The 20456-nt window shown below is 35.7% G+C and overlaps 1 protein-coding gene across 3 annotated transcripts in view; it reads right to left on the bottom strand.

The window, feature by feature from the left end:
- Window positions 1-15156: 15156 nt before the first annotated feature.
- LOC128875044 (regulatory-associated protein of mTOR) overlaps window positions 15157-20456 on the bottom strand; it is an 11598-nt gene continuing 6298 nt past the window's right edge. For 2 of the 3 annotated variants that reach the window (XM_054120353.1, XM_054120355.1), the window contains 5 exons: window positions 20056-20226; window positions 19737-19978; window positions 19278-19442; window positions 18181-18463; window positions 15157-17586 (listed from right to left, as the gene is read on the bottom strand). In XM_054120353.1, coding sequence (XP_053976328.1) covers window positions 17391-17586; window positions 18181-18463; window positions 19278-19442; window positions 19737-19978; window positions 20056-20226 — 1057 coding nt within the window. In that variant the 3' untranslated portion in view covers window positions 15157-17390. The remainder of the gene's footprint in view (window positions 17587-18180; window positions 18464-19277; window positions 19443-19736; window positions 19979-20055; window positions 20227-20456) is intronic. The other variant, XM_054120354.1, reaches the window with a different exon arrangement.

Here is a 20456-nt window from a genome sequence, read left to right as displayed (position 1 = left end):
ATAGCATTTTCTGGATCAGGGGAGTCCAGAGAATGCATTGAGCCCAAAATCGAGACTGTCGTCCATAAATTGTGGATTTTAGGTGGGGGGGTTGTGAGGGGTGGGTTTGTCCGAGAGCGATTTCAAGGGGTGCATTTTGTCAAAGGTTTTTTTGATTTTTTCACCACCTTCCGTACCCTTGGACCCTGCTGAAATGCCGTTTTCCTGCATTACCCCTTTAGGGAGAGGGGGGTGTGAATTAACCCTTTATCGTCAACCCTTGTCAATGCAACTTTGCACACACCCAGAGGACACTTCAAAACTAAACCTCACGAAGTTTCCCGAAGATCGGTTGAAGACTCTCGAAGTTATGACGTTTTAAAATAGTGTCCCGTTTTTTTTTACGGCTAGTGTAGTTCTCGCTTGGGCGTATAAACAAACGGTTCTATCTTTTGAACTAAAGAGGGGCAAACAAAAATTTCACTTGAGCAAACGTGAGGAAACGATGAGCAAACGTATGCAAAAAGAAAATTTTGAGTTTTTCGAAAAGGTGGGGCCAGCTTCACACGGGTATTACACATGCTCTCTTATATTTTCTGTCAGAACTAATATCATCCTTCTCGTTTGTTTGGCGGTTTCCATACATTCCATATTCTTACATTTAGGCAAATTAACATCCCCTGATTCCTTAAGCCTTATTATATATTCATATATGTAAAGTTTTTTATTGACTATATTATTTTTCCTTTTTATTATTTTTTTCGGTTTGTAGAGGCCAATGTTAGAAGGATCGCGGCCCCGGATTTTAACCGACAATATAAATACTAATCTATTCAAATCATTCGGTATCATCGTAATTAAAATTAACATTTTAAAGTGCACCAAAAAATATTGAGAGATCAATATTATTAACTTAAGTTAAACTAAGTTAAAAGTGAAAATCTTGAAATCATTAAAAACATTTGATTGTCAAGACTACAATTGGTAAATATGTAACGTTTGACGTTCCTCTGTGTCAAGTTAATTATAACTTTCATTTTTCTTTTCGTTCCTTTCGGATCCCATTTCTGTAGATTTCAAGGAGTTAGAATCTTCTATGTGCGGTTGAGAAGCTACTTCATTTTCCTCTAATATATTTTCTTCTTCTATTATTTTAACGTTGGGTGTTATTTAGGGGTTTTCTTCCCAATCTATGTTTAGTTTCGGGATTTCTATTTCATTAGGTTGAATTTGATTGTATTTTCCTTTAGGTTCCTTGTTTAACCTTGAAATATTTGGTTCCGATAGTCTTTGTAGCGGTGTTCTATTAGGGATGACGTTACCTTCTCTTTCTTGAATGTTTAGCCTTGATGTCGAGGCTCTTGGCTGTGTATATTTTTTTCCTTCCAGTATCGTATGTATTGTGTCTTTAACTGGGATATAATTTGAATTGTCAACATACTCCAGCTTTCTTCTGGGTCCCTGATTTCTCAGGATTGGCCTTCTAGAGTCCAGTTTTTCTAGGTTTTCAAAATCTTTTCTAGTCTTTCTGCTTCGCATTTTTTCATAGATTACATCTTCTATATTCTTATTTCGAATCCACATCAGTAGCTCTTCTATATCCCCTCTTGGACTTCTATCGTTTTATGAAGAGTTTTCGTTCCTTTATTTCCCATGCTTCTGTTTTCTCTGTAATTGTTAGGTGATCTTTTGTTCAAATCCTCCTCTAGTGATCTGAATCCTTGTGTTTCTTCTTCCTCTAATCCGTTGAATCTATTAGTTATTGGAATTTGGTTAATATTCCGATTCCTCGTTCCGCTCCATGACGATTGTCGGATGTTGCAAGGCCTATTTTCCCATCGTTCAATTCTCTTAATTTTCCTTTCCATCAATTTTGGAAAGATTTTATTGTCTAAGTTGGAGTTCTTATAGCCGTCTTTTTCTTCATATCGTGGTTGTTTCTTGGTTATGAAACCTAATTCTGTCATCGCCTGTTCCTTGGCTTCCTTATATGAAAAGTTTTTGAATGCCATAAATTTATTAATAGCAAATTCCAGCTTTGCATAACAGCATGATCTGTTTAGAGAGATGGCTTTCCTCGCAGTTCCTGCACTTAGGTGACCTGTCGCACTCTCCATGAAATGGTTCCGCACAGTTAAAACAAAGTTTTTCTTGGTTCCTACAACATTTTTTAATATGACCGAACTTTAAACAGCTATAACACTGTTTAATGTTCCTGACGAAGGGTGTAACCGATAAATTCACTGCGCTGTCAAAAAGTATTAATTTTGTTGGGAGACTATCACCCCAGAATTTTATTAGTAGTATATGCGAGTATCCGAAATCAAATCCTTTGGATGTTCTAATTCTTTTCCTTAAGCGCTCTATAGATTTGACAGATTGCCCTGGAACTGCTTCTTTCATTATCTCTTCTGTTGGTCCTTCCCAGTCACGAATAATACCCCATTTTTCTTTTATTCTACTATGACCATCTTAAAGTTTGTTTGGTCTTTTTCTGCTACTTTATTGAACCGTGTCCAACCCTGTCTTCCATCCTTTAGCTTAACTTCGGCTGAGTTGTATGTACTCATCCTGATAGCGTCTATTAAACCTGTATATTCTCTAAGTAATTTGAAAATTTTAATATAATTAGCCGCTCTCTGTTGTTTTTTCTTCCATGACGAGTTTGTATTAATGATTGATATTTCAAACACATTCACTATATCCGGAGTGACCTCTACTCCTTCCTCTTCATTAATGACTAAGTCTTTACCTAGTGCGTGTTTTACGTGTTTCGCTCCGCTTTCTCTCCCGATTTCATTTTCAACCCGAATTACCTCCGTAGGCAACGGGTTGATTATTTTATCAGCATTTAAATACAGTAACTCCGTATTTGTATTTCTTGATTCTCTTAATATTTCCTGGATTTTTACACTTTCAATCTCAATTTTTTTGTTTATTTTTTTCGGTCCTTCTACATAACCTCTATTTACCAAGCTGCCGATTTCTGCGTCGTTCCGTGTTTTGTCCTGCTCCTCCTTCTCGGATTGGCTGGTTCCTTTTCTTCTGGACCTCAGGCCCTTCTTCAAATTCTTCTCTCATTGGACGTTTCTTTCGTAATATATCATCCATGGAAACTTCCATAGGGATATTCTCTTTCATATATTGGCTTACTGGCACATTCACCAACTTCATCCGGTTGGTGGGCCCTTTTTTTGTATTGTGTTCATCCATTTTCTTACTTTTTGTGACTTCCTGAAGGAAGCCCTGCTTACCTCCAGGCATTATATTGTCTTTAACTTTATATTTACATTTATATTTCTTTAACTTATATAAACTGTAATGCCACACAGATCACAAATACTTCGTACTCGTCTCCCGGACGAAACTGGCACTTTTATTCAAGAACATATGGGAAAAAACCTCAAAACTGACTGCACTATAAACGAGGCGCGTCCAGCTCGTACTTTCTCCGCGCCATCTTTCTCCAAGCAACCGAATCCGCGTTTTACGATAGTGAATAAGCCGCGGCCGTACCGTGGTCATATCAGGGTCACATGATGTGGCACGAAGTAGATCGCTCGCTCCGCGCCCGTAGCTGTTATCGCATAGGTTCTCTCTTACTTACTAAACGCTTCCCAATCTAAGGTGCAGGGTGACGTTCGAATATACAAATACTATGTAACTTGCCTTCGGTTTGTTATGAAGGAGAAAAAAAAATATATTCACGGTTAGGACGGTCGATATGCGAACGTCACACTAGTATACAATATACAGCCAATTCCATGAAAATGAAGTAAAAAGCAAAACACATGCAAATTAAACGTTAGTAAATAATATATTCTTATGAAGTTGTTGTCGCAGATTGACACGTGTACCCAAACCCTTTTGCGTAGCCTTTTTAGCGTATGTAACAATTCTAATTGTTGAGTAAGTATTTACAATTAATTTTAAAAGTGTCAGTTCGTATAATTCGTGAAAACCATCGCTTTCAACAATAGGATGCGGGGGTCTAAATAAACTAATTATTGTACCGCTAAATTCTTTAAGTACAACAGAACATATGCGTTGTTTAAAATTATGTTTTGTGTAACATATTTTACAATATTATATGTAGCTTTTGACGGGAAGTACAATTTTCCACGGTTAATAAATGTTGTAAAACTATTATAATTATGTTTGTTGACAGTATATAAATGGTCACTATTTTCATTTGATTGCAATAAAAATTGTATGCAATGTGGACATGCTAATTTTGCTAGAATTTTTCGTACAACCAGCCCCGTAATATAATAAAATATATTTTCTTGTAATGATGTTAATGCAATACTGTTCATGCATGCTAATAATTGTTCAATATTGCTGTCACCTTCTTCATCCGAATGAATATGATTTTCTACAATATTTCGGTTTGCTCGGCGAAATTGTAAAATAGGCAATGATATGGCGTCGTCCATAACACAATTAGCATTATGTCAGATACTCCAAGTCACATCGCCCCTCCCATAAATTACCTCCATCTGTTTATGGTCCAAACCTTTTCCCAAACACTTCCTGTCCCCAACTTTCTCTTTGTCCATTTTCACCATCCTCTCCGTCTCTATGTAAACCTTGGCACCCCTTCTCCACTGCACAGTTTAGCTACGATAATTTTCCTTGGCCCTGGGACCCTCGGTTTCCAGCAAACTTGTCGGCAGTCAGATTTCGACCTTACTTGAAGGCACACCAGGAAATAAAGAAATCATTTCTGACAAAATTTCGTATTGTAATTGTCTCTCTCCGGGATCACGACACGAAAATTTGGTGCAGTCGGTAGGACCCGTCGTTGGTGAAAGAATAGTGAGACTTTGTTTAAAGTGTTCTTCATCTGTGGATTTTTTATCCTGACGGAAAGTAACGGTGTAAACCCTGAGAGTCTGCGGATCCAAACGTCCATCACAGCGAAGGAAATCAATCATTGGCTCTTCCAAGGATTACGTCAGTGGCAGACGGTAAGTACATATTCGAATTTTGTTACTTGATAATCGCCTTTGTTACTCGGTAGCATATTACAATGTCTCAACCATCTTCTCCAAACAATTTACTAGATTCCACTAGCTCTTTATCCGAGTATCCAATACAATTTTTATGCAATTTAATTCCTAAAGAATTCGCGGGCAATAGATTCGAGCTCGGGCAATTTATAGCCAACTGTAATAACGCAAATGAATTAGCTTCTGAAAGACAAAAAACCACATTATTATATTTTATAATTTCAAGAATTTCTGGTAACGCAAAAGAACAACTTGCTCTCCAACATTTTCGCGACTGGCCGCAATTAAAAGAACAGCTTAAAAGATTATACCGAGATAAAAAACATTATTGTCAAATAATGGATGAGTTGAACAACAGTAGACAGCTATCCTCTGAGACCATCAGCGCTTTTTATCAAAGATTAATAACACTGTCGTCAAGGGCGCTCAGCGCGATACAGCAATACGCGACTGACCCTTTAGAAATACCGAGAAAGAAAAAATCCGTAGAAGAAACGACTTTAAATCGATTCGTCTATCATAGTCACCCACAGATTTCTCAAATGCTTAGGTGGAAGGATTTTGATAATTTAAATTCCGCGTATACCGCCGCGATTTCAGAAGAACGAGCTTTAAATATGCATAGGTACACTAGGCAAAGATCTTGTAACATTTGCTGACAAACTAATCACGATGCATCTCAATGCAGATTAAAATCTTCTACTCTCGAGCGTAATAGGGCCGTTAATAATATTCAAATTTCAAATCAAAATCAACATAGTTTTCGAAATCAACGTCAGCATCACACTCCTAACGAATCCCAACGATTTCATACGCATAATCGATCTCAATTACAAAATCAAACAAGTTCGAACACGGATCTCAATTCCCCTAAGGTTTGCAATTACTGCAAAAAACCGGGCCATTTAATTGCTGAATGTAGGAAAAGACAATATAATAATAATCGAAGGGATCAATTAGTGAATCAGAATGTCCCTCGAATCGAGAGCGCTGCGGTACGTTTAAACTCCCAGGAGTCCCCTGCGACGGACACCGCGCTGGAGGACCGAATTGCACAATTAACGGTGTTCTAACTGAACGTTTCAATACCAAATAATAATCTTGATTATGTTAAGGCCTCTTCACTGTACTCAAAAAACGCGGATAAATCTTTCAAATTCTTAGTGGATACAGGTGCAAACGTTTGCCTCATTAAAGCCTGTAAATTAGATCCAAGTACCCCCTTTAATTCGCAGGATAAATTAATACTACACGGTCTTAGTCCGAATATTCCCGTAGAGACAGTAGGCAGTTGCCTAATCCCTATACAATTTCGAGATTGTGCTATCGATATTAAATTTTACATCTTAAATCAAGCAACAAACGTCCCATTTGACGGCTTATTAGGAAAAGATTTTCTGCAGCAAGAATCTGCAACTATCGATTACCAATCTCACACACTAACGCTCAAATTATTGCCAATCCCAATTCAATTCAGTCCTCAGAAATGCGAAGATCTAATAATTAACCTAATCAACCTCAAAGCATGAACTGAGACTCTTATTGAAATCGAAATAAAAAATCCCGAAATTCGTGATAGTATCATTCCAGAACTGGAATTGCCAAAGGGCATCTATCTATCGAGAGCAATAACCAAGGTAAACGAAAATAACAAAGCCTTTGCAACCATTTTAAATATGCGAATAATAGACCAAAAAATAGAGCCAATTTCTGTATTCATAGAACAGTTACCGCGAGATGCTATCCCTACGCAATTGAGCAAATCAAAAACATTTCTTTTAAATCGCGAGGAGTTCCTAAATGAAAATCTAAGGTTAGACCATTTGAATTTGGATGAAAAAATATCAGTATTAAATATTTGCCGAGAATATAATGATATATTTCATTTACCGGATGATGTTCTAACTACAACGAATGCTATCGAACATGAAATCAACGTAACAGATCCGACTCCTATTTATACAAAATCCTATAGATATCCAGAAATTCACAAGGCCGAAGTAAATAAACAAATTGACAAAATGTTCAAACAGGGAATAATACGACCTTCCGTATCCCCATGGTCAGCCCCTTTGTGGGTTGTACCCAAAAAATTAGATTCGTCAGGCGAACGAAAATGGAGAATCGTAATCGATTACAGGCGACTAAACGAAGTAACGGTCGGTGACGCGTTCCCTTTGCCAAATATAGATGATATCTTAGATCAGGTAGGCCATTCAAAATATTTTACAACATTAGACCTAGCCTCCGGTTTCCACCAGGTACCGATGCGAGATTCTGACAAACGGAAGACAGCCTTTTCGACGCCGTCGGGTCATTACGAATTTACAAGGATGCCATTTGGGTTTAAGAATGCACCGGCAACCTTTCAGAGGTTGATGAATGCGATTTTAACCGGTGCCAATGCTTCGTCTATATCGATGATTTTGTCATCTGCGCATCTTCAGTTCACGAGCATTCTATGAAATTAAGGGCAATTTTTGATCGTCTCAGAAAAAATAACCTCAAATTACAACCCGAAAAGTGCGAGTTCATGCGACAAGAAGTGGCATATCTGGGCCATATCATATCAGATAAGGGCATGCGACCGAATCCAGACAAGGTTAACGCTATTTCTAAGTTTCCCATTCCAAAAAATCAGAAGGACATTAAGGTTTTCTTAGGACTTATTGGTTATTACAGAAAATTCATAAAAGACTTCGCAAAGCTAGCTAAACCACTAACGGTTTTATTGCAAAAAGACACCCCTTTCATATGGACTTCAGAACACTCTAATTCTTTCGACGAATTCCGACGAATATTAACTACTCAACCAATCCTTCAATACCCCGATTTCAATAGAGAATTTCTTCTGACTACCGACGCTTCTAATTACGCGATAGGTTCCTTTTTGAGTCAAGGTATAATCGGGAAGGACCTTCTCGTACTTTGAACAAAAGTGAACAGAATTATAGCACTACGGAAAAAGAGCTGCTCGCTATCGTGTAGAGCGTTAAACATTTTAGGCCTTACCTGTACAGCAGGAAGTTTACCATCATAACAGATCATAAACCTCTAACCTGGCTGTTTAATTGTAATGAACCAGGTAGTAGGCTAGTTCGCTGGCGACTAAAGCTAGAAGAGTACAATTATAAGATAGTGTACAAGGCAGGTAAACTCAACTCCAACGCGGATGCACCGTCCCGTTACCCAGCAATAAACGTAGTTCAAAACGCACTTTCTTTCGAAAACTTTATAGAATTTCATTATAAAAATCTTGATATTCCAAAAATCAAATCTATTCCTTGTGATAAATTTAAATATTTTCCAAACGCTTTGTTCTATTCTATGGATTTAGATGATAACAACTTGTTCTCGGAAACATTAAGAAATCTATACGACATGTCAAAAATCAAAGAACCTGATGAATTTCACTCACTCATTAAACTCGTTAAGGATTCTCAGATAACATATCTTTGCATTTGTAAACCGTTCCACTTCGATAAATTAGAGTATAAAGAATTATTCTATTCATTCCAAACTTTATATAAACATTTACAAGAAACCAATTACACGGGGAACATTTACATCCACGATGTCACTATAAATAACAAAAATATAGAAGTTGAAATGTTTGGAGAAATTATATATTATATCTTCAAACACACAAATATCACCCCTATTATTTTAAACATCGAACGAATTACCTCCAAATCGCGGGACGAGATTGCAAAAATCCTTCAAAAAAATCATGACTCCAAATTAGCAGGTCACTCTAGTTTCCTTAGAACGTACAAACGAATTAAAGAATATTATAAATGGGATGCCATGAAAAAGGATATAAAGAATTATATAAAAAAATGCCCATCTTGTCAGGTTAACAAAACTAATTTTCGACCCTCCAAAGCCCCGATGGAAATTACAACTACTTCCAATAAACCGTTCGAACGTCTTGCCATCGACATTGTCGGACCTCTTCCGCAAACCATTGTTACATCCGGCCCTGCCGGTGTCCCTTTTCTTCGACCTCGCATTGCGAATAGTTAAGATCAGATACTTTTAGGAATGCGCTTGACAAACGATTCGGAAACCGTTTCTCGGGAACCGAATCGTGCGATCTGCGAATCAGCGAAATAGGCGTCAGCGCTCAACGCCAGCACATCCGCCGAACTTGGGACCCCTCCCGATTTCAACGGATGCCGAAGCGAAGGTTCTCGAACGCGGCTCGTGCCATGCGAGAATCAGATAATATATAAACTCGTGGCCCCACGGCGCTCTTTTTTATTCCGCTGTCAGTACGTTTTCATCGTGGTGATTACCGAAGTCTTGTAGTCGCGGACAGGTTAACTTCACGCGTTGTCGTTACCTACGAAAGTCCGACGTATAATCGGTTAAGATCACATCGAACCTTTATCGTCAATCGAACACGCACTCAGCGCCGCGCTTTGGCCGTCAAATACTAAATTATTGTAGTCACGGATAGAGTAATCGTACGCGCGCCGCGTCGTTGCCGAGAAAAGTCCGTTGTTAATTAGTAGAGACCCGTGTCGCGAGTGATAGTTGCCGACACACAGATCCTTGCAACAGCACAGCCCTGGGACCACAACAGATAGCTGGTACAACCAAACTGTAAGACCGACAAGCGGTAACGTACCTACATAATTGTATACTTGACTTCCCAAAACCGATATTGTAATATAAACTCGTTATTTTGTAACAATACATATTCATTTATATATTTAAATGCTAAACCTTGAAAACAATCATTGCAATCCCGAATTGCTCTTTCCCGTTAGCGAATACAGTTAAGGTGAGCTTTAGCTCTTTAATTGAAGACGAAGATCCCAAGAAAGAGTCACAGATAAGCTGGGATGTAACAAAACAACAAATTGCGATCATAACCAACACCATTCAAAATTTTAATTCTTCCACCCAAAGCTTCAAAGCCGACGAAGATAAACTTAACGAAAATATGAATTTACTTACTCGTTTCTCAAATTCAACGACAAATTTCTTAAACAATATTCTTACACGACATCTTATTTTAGAACAGATATTTTCGCTAACGCAGATGTACTCAGAATTAGATGAATACTGCAATTTGATTACCTCTTCCATTTCACTAGCAAGGCAAAATATACTACATCCACAGATAATATCTCCTCAAAATCTTTTTGATGTATTGAGTAACATTGTTCTCCAGAACGGATTGAAATGGCCCATTCCACTAACATATTCTAATATGTACAAATACGATAGATTATACAAATTAAGCGTAGCTTACATCAATAATGTATTAGTATTCATTATCAAAATCCCGTTAGTCAAAGAAATTCAATTCGAACTTTTCGAAATGTTACCACTACCTGTTCCTCATAACATTCCGAACACCTACCTTTATATCCAACCTAGTTTTCTCTACATGCTACTAAGTACTAATAAGGTATATTATGCAATGCTTCAAAATCTCGAAGTATGTTTGACAGCCGATACCAACGAGCGCATCTGTGCTATCAACCACATAATCCGGACAACTGGTTAACCGATATGTGAGACAAAATTACTCACATCTAACACAAGAGGAATACCTCCATCATGCCGAACACATACAATCAAAGGCAACTTTGAGAGATGGTACTACATCCAAAATAACAAATGGATTTTTACCGCTTCACACCCACTACATTTCACGCTCACATGCTCCTTGATGCACATTGAGGACGTCGAATTGGAATCATCAGGAATTATCCGCCTCGAACCCCAATGCAAGGGTTATACGGAAACAATCGTCCTAGAACCATCATTTGGTATCACTGCAAATCACAGCCACAGCCTAATAATACATAAAACTACCGAAGAAGATTGCTGCCCAAAGTATGACGAGAATCCCACAATCACTTCGATACGATTAGCATCAGTCAAAATCACAGATGTTAATGTCGAAGAACTTAAATACTCCAATCATAAACTTATTCAATTGGATAATCTGCTGGAAGAAGAATTAAATAAACCAGTTATCGTTCAACATAATCGCTGGTCCATCATCGCATTGAGCGTAATAATATCCATTCTCGCATTAATACTTGGAATACATCTTTTACGTCGATGTGGCGTGCTACATTCAACAGCCAAGTGTCTGTGCCCCACAAGGAGCCTGAAGTCAATGGATGATACCTGCTGCTTCAAAATCATTAATACAAACGTCAACGTCGGTTCCGTAACGAGGGGACAATTGTCAAAACTTCTGGAAGAAGACGGGCCCAGGTCGACGGAAAGATCACTCGACTTACTACCAGACTACTCTACCGATGGATGGCACCGAGACGACCCTTCAACCAAACTTATCGGACGACACGGATCAAGAAGATCAACATCCCGTGCACCTTCCATAATCATGGACTGAGCCAATTACCCCTCCCCCCCCCCCCCCAAAGGAAGAGAAAATTGTAACCCCATAGCTCACCCATATCTCCTACTATTTGTTCAATAATAACATAGTATAAGCGTAGTTATAAGCTTATATTTAATAATTAATATTACTTTCAATTTTTTTCTCTCTTTCTTTTCTTTTCTTTTCTCTCTTTCTTTTCTTTTCTTTTCTCTCTTTCTTTTCTTTCTTTTTCTCTAGATTTAATGATATTTACTCTTTAGATTAATCGATTCTTTAGACATAAGTAAATATTCTTAGACGTCTCATTCACACTTTTGATTACTACCTTATTAATGTATGTCTTATAACGTTTTTCTCAAATTTAGCTAATATCTTACAAACCATTTATATATATTTATAATATTCAAGTATTGTAGAATTTAATTAATTTACGTTTTGGAAAACCGTAAATTAATCTAACGATGGGAGGTGTCAGATACTCCAAGTCACATCGCCCCTGCCATAAATTACCTCCATCTGTTTATCGTCCAAGTCTTTTCCCAAACACTTCCTGTCCCCAACTTTCTCCTTGTCCATTTTCACCATCCTCTCCGTCTCTATGTAAACCTTGGCACCCCTCCTCCACCACACAGTTTAGCTACGATAATTTTCCTCGGCCCTGGGACCCTCGGTCTCCAGCAAGCCAGTCGGCAGTCAGATTTCGACCTTACTTGAAGGCACACCAGGAAATAAAGAAATCATTTCTGACAAAATTTCGTATTGTAATTGCCTCTCTCCGGGATCACGATAACACTTTGAACTGTTCATCTTTTCCCTTTGATATTTTTCTTTAAATGTAGTGATAACGAAATTATAGGTATAGCTACATAAAAGAATTACGAACATGAACTAACACCGAACTTGAACAACAATACAATTTATTGAAACAATAAACATTGAAACAAGATTAACAGATTGAATTTAAGGAGCTGGTTGGAAAACACGTTTGAACTCTATGATGGTTGATATGGTAATGTTTAAAATAATTGCAACTAACGGAAAAATGAAGAAATAAACGAAAATCGTAATTAAAATCCGCTACGTTCAAACGCAATAGCCAATTACAAACAATCATGAAATGTGATGTGTGATACATGTGTGAAGAACTATATGTGTGCGAATCGATATATGTGTATAACCCCTCAAGTCTGTAGGGATCACGTGTGAGGATTATTGGCTGAACTGCCTTTTATAACAAAACGATATCTAGAGACGCGATAGCGTCTCGGCGCAAAGTACATGAAAAATTATCCGTCACCGCGTATATACTGGCGTTGGAGCTACCACATATCTTTTACAGGAAAGATGGTCCATTCCAACCTAACCTGAAACTTCTTTCATGAATATCTCAACACGCCTGCAATATTTTCTAAATTTAAAGGCATTTTTCTTATGTAAATTTTATTATACACAATAGGCGCGTAACCCACGCGATCCTTCTACAGGAAATACAAAAAGTGAACTTCCTGAACCTTCTTCTTTTGTCGGCGACCGCCTCTTTTTAAGCTGACAGTCGCGGTCGGTAAAGCAGGAATCCTCTCCTTGGCGCCACAAGTCCTGTGGGGTTACACACATTTATCGATTTTCACATGTATAGTTCTTCACCATGTTTCACACTTCACACATGTTTCATACTTCACATTGATAATTGTTTGTAATTGGCTATTGGGTTTGGACGTAGCGGATTTTAATTACGTTTCTCTTTTATCGCGTGATTCATTTTTCCGTTAGTTGCAATTACTTTTAACATTTCCCTTATCAACCGTCATACAGTTCAAACGTGTTTCCAACCAGCTCCTTGAATTCAAATTGTTAATCTTGTTTTATTGTTCTTGTTTAAATAAATTATTTTGTTGTTAAAGTTCGGTATTAGTTCATGTTCGTAATTCTTTTATGTAGAATCCCTACAGTCCTCCTCAGTAGACGCCATCTCATACCGATTGCTTGAACTAAATTTGTCATATAATTTGCACTGCATTATCCACAAAATGGCGGAACTCGTCTTTTGGGAATGCTTTCACGATTTTTCATTTTTCGTCCTTATATGAAACATTTGAGGCTGAGTGAGGGCTCATTCGAAAGAGGAGGGTCCAAAGCAGGCGGCTATTGTCATCTTTTGAGTCACGAAGTCCGCTTAATAACCTAAAAATACTTACATTCTGTCGGTATACTTTTCTCGACTTTTGCTCGACTTTGGACGCTCATATTATTAAATAGCGACACAATCTCGTTAAGCCATGGCCATAGCCGCCTGGTTTGGGCTTTCCTCTTTCGAATGAGCCCTCATCCAGCCTCAAATATTCTCATATAAGGACGAAAAGTGAAAAACCACGGACCCCTTTTTAGGCCCATTTTTGTCGGTAATGTCACCTCGCTGCATTACCCGGGTCTACCCCCTTAATGGTGCGTTTACACGCTCAAACTATTTGCACAAACCAATTTGTGCAAATAAACTGAATGAAAAATTGCTATTTACACGTTCGGTTCAATTTGCACAATTGTGAAATGAGGAACCCCGAAAATTGTAGTTTGTTGTGTCCGAAATGGAAAATTTGGACGAATGCGGGCTGAACTTTGTCTCAGGGGCCCATTTTTTTTTGGTTAAAACTTATCATATCTTATTGTTTTTGACCTGAAAAGTCCGAAAATGCAAATTGAAAGTTTAGGAATTCAATAGTTTAAAAGATACGAGTACATAAAGATGTGTGTATTTGGCGTACTTTTACAGGTGTGAACGACGCCATATTGATTCTACCCATCCTCTGATTGGTTCGCACGGATGACCGTTCAATCGCACCTGTACTCAACTCTTCATTTCTTTTAGGTTTTACATAATTTACTGTGTTATTTACTATTTACACTATTTACATTTACTATGTTATTTTAAACATTACATAATTACAGATACACATCTTTATGTAACCGTATATTTTAAACTGTTGGTTTCCAAAATTTTTAACTTGCATTTTCGGACTTTTCAGGTTAAAAACTACAGGATTTGACAAGTTTTAACCAAAAAAAATTGGCCCCTGAGACAAAGTTTAACCCCAAGTTTCAAGAAAATGTAATACCTTCTTAATATACATGTTGGCGATATTAGATCCGCCATTTTGAATTTTGCAATTCTAATATCAGATTCAAAGTTTGCGGTTCAAATAAGTCATAAATATCAAGTTTCATGAAAATCTAATAACTTTTGAATATGGATGTCGGCCATATTGGATCCGCCATTTTGAATTTTGCAATTCTGGTATCAGATTCGTAATTCGCATGCCTGAGATTGTAACTGAGACTTGAACATCGTTTACACTTACGAATCTCAAGTCCCTTTTTTGTCAAAACGGGTTTCACGCAAGCCAAATTTTTTGGCTTGCGCACACTTCATGCCTGCATTTACACGCTACGATTTATATACTTGTGCAAGCTGGCTTGTGCAAATAGCTTTGAGCGTGTAAACGCACTTTAAGACAAATATTTGTTCTGAAATTTTAATTAACGTAACTTGTTTTACAAAGAGCCTATAAATTTTATAAACATAATTTACTTTTTATGATAATATAAATTATTGACACCATAAATGACCAGACTGATCGAATAAAACTAATTTTTTGCACTTTATACTATTTACTAAAGTCGAGTGTGTCACTTAATCTATAATTAATTGTAAATGGAACGAAAAAAAATTCATTTACAAAAAAAAATTATAAAAATTCATTTCTATTCAAATAATAGCAAATAATGAAAACCACTTATAAATCCGCGCTCGAATAACATGGTTGTATCATATTTATTATCAGACGATCATATACAATAACGAGTACAGTGCAAAATAATACATCGAATTTGCCCCTCTCAAATTGTTTTCTAACACTCGACGTTTTTAATAGATATCGTTAACAACAGCACTGACGATACTGTTGTACATAATATATACAGAAATGATTATAGGCATTTATGTTTTTACAATTAATGCTGATCTTACCGTTTAAGTACATTCGACGCGTCTATTAAAATTAGCATCAAACCGTACATACAAGGTGTCCAAAAGTCCACTATGAAACTAAAACAATATATCAGAAGAGTAAAAGCATAATACTCTATAAATTGAATTTTTAGAAGACACTGCCGAAGTTACATGTAAAATTCTACATGAATGAGCAAAAATTCTTTGTTTAAGCGTTCAAATAAACATCGTACTTACGATACAATCTTAAGTTATTGAATTCTTTATTTATATCTTAATATCGTTAAACTCATCTTTTTAATCATCTTATACACACATCTGCATCGAGGAATTTTTGTTTTATCCGATCTAAGTGTTACGGTAATCTACATATTTTATCGCGTCTCCAAACGTCAGCGTCAATAACAAAACTATTGTATAATATGAGAAGATAAATTTATCTGTGCATAATGGTTTCTTTAACGTTACACTCGATATTCTATATGCATATATATATTTACATTTTCTTTTTCAATCAGTTACTTAATTTTGTTATTAATTAATTGCTTATGCGGTGTAGTTTATATCAGTGTTATCGGTGTATATAAGAAGCCTGATTGCATTTTGTTTCGCAACAATTGCAATAGCAATAATTCAATAAACCATTCAACGCACATACACACATGAAAGTGTATAAGTATTATTTCGTAAAACACCTTTCCGATTAAGACAGAACGACTGTATTCAACTATTTGGTTGAATACAAATTGCGCACATCATTTTAATATTCGTTTGAATCAATCGTCACTAAAAAGGTATTTTCTATCAAGCTTCTGCGTTTTAATATGATACAAGTGTTCCCACGATTTGTGAAAAAAACAATGTATAAAGTACTGTCACTTAGAAATAACATTGATGCCGTTTAATAAAAAGATACCGCCACGGGTAAAAATATACGACATTTAACATTTACAAAAATTATTCTAAAATTGCAACGAAAAATTAAATGATAACGAAATTAAAAGTAACGGCGTAAAATACGTCAAACTGTTTACAAGACAAATTGGTTGATAATACAGAAAGTTTTTACTGCAGTTGCCATCTCGAGAGTTATTTATTTAAACACATTTTACTGCCATTAATCTGTCATGATTTATTGCACTAAGTCGTAAACTAAAATAACATAGTTAAATTATTTGAACATATTGTTCTTACACTTGTTTTCCCAATTTAATTATATAGCATTGATCGTGGCATAAAAGAATATTTGTAGAAATTGTTAAACTCTGTTTGAATTCAAGTGCATGTATTGGAAAAATTAAGGATCTTTACACTTGTTTTCCTAATTTAATTATATAGCATTGATCGTGGCATAAAAGAATACTTGTAGAAATTGTTAAACTCTGAATTCAAGTGCGTGTATTGGAAAAATTAAGGATCGATCAAAAAGAACATCGATTAATACGTAAAGAAATTGAACTTTTTGTCGTCGAGAATAAGAGAAAAAATTACGTGAATCGTCCATAAATATAATTAATACCAATTTAGCATGGCACAGTCATCTTCCTTGCATATGTTACAAGCTTCATTAAATATTAAACGCATTCGTACGTACATTCGTATATTTTTCGTTGCATCACATTTGCATATATTATGCATCATTATTTTTAAGAATACCAAAATCTCCACTGCGTTTTAAAATGAATTACATTGGCCCTGTATGCACAAGGCTGTACGTTATCGAGCTTTTCTTTGGTCGTCTCGAGAGACTTTGGTTACTCTATTCACAGGTTTCTTCATCACAGAAACTACAATTAATTTCTTTACGCGAACTAAGCGCCAGAAAGTAACCTTTCTAAAAGGAAGCGAAAACGCAGTAGAAAAACACGAAATATTGAAAAATAAGAATTCACTTTTCAATTTTGAAACCAACTCCAACGTCTCGTCCTTGGCAGTTTCCTTATTGACTAATATGCCAAGGATATCAAGCACGATGGATGTGTAAATATTTACGAAAATAATTTTACAGTAATTCCATTTCTATTAGTCATCTTCGCGATTCGGATGCATATGCTGTAATAGTATTGTCTACGCATCCAGCTGCGAGGATCACACGATAGGGATGAAAACTTAGACAACTTACAGGACTAATACGAGTAGCCATAAATCCTTCGTGGAATTTTATCGTATTCAAATGATGACCCATTGTATTATACAAACTTATACAATGATTCGTTGACCCACTGGAAAATGGACACAATAAATGATATTAAACAAACACGTTACTATAAACAAATGTAAAATAATAACATGAAATCTTCTTTAATTATACTAAAAATCATAAAGTTGTTTCTACTAGCAGAAATGTCCCGTTCATGACCTCTTTTTATTTGCAAGTCTATGCGGCATAAATAATTTTATTATTTAAAAACGATTGTAACAAAAATTGAAAATATTAGGTGAACCGAAAAGTAATGTCATTTCTGTGAATCTCAATACTTCTTTATCATTCATCAACTCATTCATTTTGAACCATTTAGTATCGAATATTTGTACACTAAATGGCAAAAGGTTGTTGATAGCAAGGATAATTACATAATCGATTAAAAATAGAAATGTATTATGAATGTATTTGTCTGAATTTAATGTAAAAGAAATGACATTACTTTTCGGTACACCTAATACTATATCCATTAATTTATTTATTATTTGACCTATTATCAAATTGATTACACTTAACGTAAAAAGTTTACTAGCATAAAATAGTTATTCTAATTTTTATGCTGTTTACTGAATTCGGAAAAGTAAGACATGACGATCAATACTTGTAAACTTACCAAGCAAATATATCAGCCATTTCGTGTGCTGCCAATGCTGTAATACCTTGCGTTATTTGTACAGTGCTTACAGAAGAATTTTTTCTGAGATCAAATATTCTAATATCTCCTGACGATGATCCAGTAAACAACTGTGGTGTCGACCTTTCAGATTTTCTCAAAGATGTGCCCAACACCCATGCCGTATGTTCCCTCCAAATCATAACTCTCGACTCTAATGGAGGTAATCTTCTGTCAAATAAGCGAACGGAACCATCACCACAGCCCACTGCCATCATTGCACCTGCACATATTTTCAAAGAGAATGTTTATCAAAATAAAAATATACAAAATAATGGGAGATTTTAGTCAGCAACACGTATCAACAATTATTATTTCTCGTTACGATAGAACATAAATTTGCATAAATTCAGTACAATATATGAAATTCTAATTGAATATAAAAGTATTGTATATTTAACCAACAAATTACATCTTTCTTTGAAGCTCGTTTCTTTGTGAAATGTACTAGCGTATAAGTTCAGTGATAATGTCCTGTATCTAACTTACAATTGTGGAATATAAAATCTAAATTTGGTAAATTAACAAATTAATACAAAGATCGTAATGATATGATTTATAAATTATGTAAAGTCGGATATTATCCTCCATATACGGTGGATGCTTTTCTGTACAAGCCTCTCGTTCAAATGCTAATTATTTACAAATTTCTGAAAAAGAATTGTGTATATCCTTAATGATAAGCCTATTATTCTTAATATTATTATTATTCTTGATTCGTGTTTTTGTACTCTTTTTCGAAATTGTTTTGTTTTATCGTATTGTATTTCATATATTATAATGTAAATGTATATATGTACTGATAATATGCACAGCTATATGCATATTGCTAATAATCCCGTAGGGGGTTTAATAGCTTTAATAATAATAATAATAAAAATATATTAATAATAATAAAAAAAAAAAAAAACAAATTAATACGATATATATATACATATCGTATTAATTTGTTTTTCTTTTATATATATATAATTTGTTTTTATATATATATATATAAAAGAAAAACAAATAGAGAGAGAGAGAGAGAGATAACTAACCTACGCCATCAACATCAATACATGTAGCACAACAATCAGCACCTGTCGGTATATCTTGTCTTTTTAACTCGGTTTCTGCATCCCAGAGTCTGACGATACGAACGTCACCTGTGACAGCTAGAGTAAGGGATTTTTGCTCCCATTTTGTAACTAATCCAGCTGTTGCTACAAACAATTTTAATTAATTCGTATAGTTATGTATCGTAGCTTTATATTTTTTGCTTAACCGTACAAGTCCCAAGCTGCTGAGATTTTGTGTCGAAAAGTCCCAAAACAGTGTAGTCACTGACTGTCGAAATAGCGCGCTTAAATCACATAGCTGCTTTTTAAAATTTGTTCAATGTAAATAATACAATTAAAACATTTTGTATTGAATATCTTTTTTCTACCGCGCTGCTCGGTATTTTTCGACTTTTTTCCAATGACCCCTGGGACTCAAATGATCAAATATATGCGCACCAGTCGTAGTTTTTGTCGCCGGCTGTATATCAGCCAATGCCTGCCAAGCGGTAACTAAAATCGGATCACGACTCAGCGTACTACTGTAATTTTTCCATACTCTAACCGAACCGTCATCGGATCCAGCCATTAACAATGATACATCGTGGGCATTGATGAACTCGAGAGCTGTAATTCGTGACATTTTATTTCCACGACTCGCACAGTAAGTTAACTTTGTACCAGTTTGGCAATCCCATACTCTGCGGGCAAACGATAATATTAAATAAACCATAATTTTATACAAGGATGTTATTATCGTATGTCAAAAAATAAATACCCAAAGAAATCTTTTAATGCTACAGCCAAATGTGGTTCAAACGGATGAAATGTTAAAACTTCAGGGGAATGTGGACATCTTGTATGGAATACTTGCGATTCTATTCTACTTTGTACTGCTCGTAGTTGTTCTTCTCTTGCCTCGCGTCTTTGTCTTCTATTCCTTAGGTAACTAAACATTGATATTGCTTAGTAAAAAAGGTTGCAATTTTAAATTCCTATACAGAATGTTGTTTTATATTATCAGTACTTAGAATAGAAAGAGACCAAAGTTAATGTTGTTTAAGGCTTCGATATATGTAGATTAAGGATTATTAATTTTAAGTTTAGCACTTAGAATAGAAGGAGATCAAAATTAATGTTAAGTTTAAGGCTTCGATGTATGTAGATTAAGGATTATTA

Source organism: Hylaeus volcanicus, chromosome 4 (assembly GCF_026283585.1).
Source record: "Hylaeus volcanicus isolate JK05 chromosome 4, UHH_iyHylVolc1.0_haploid, whole genome shotgun sequence".
NCBI lineage: Eukaryota > Metazoa > Arthropoda > Insecta > Hymenoptera > Colletidae > Hylaeus > Hylaeus volcanicus.
This window is presented reverse-complemented; position numbering and strand designations above follow the sequence as displayed.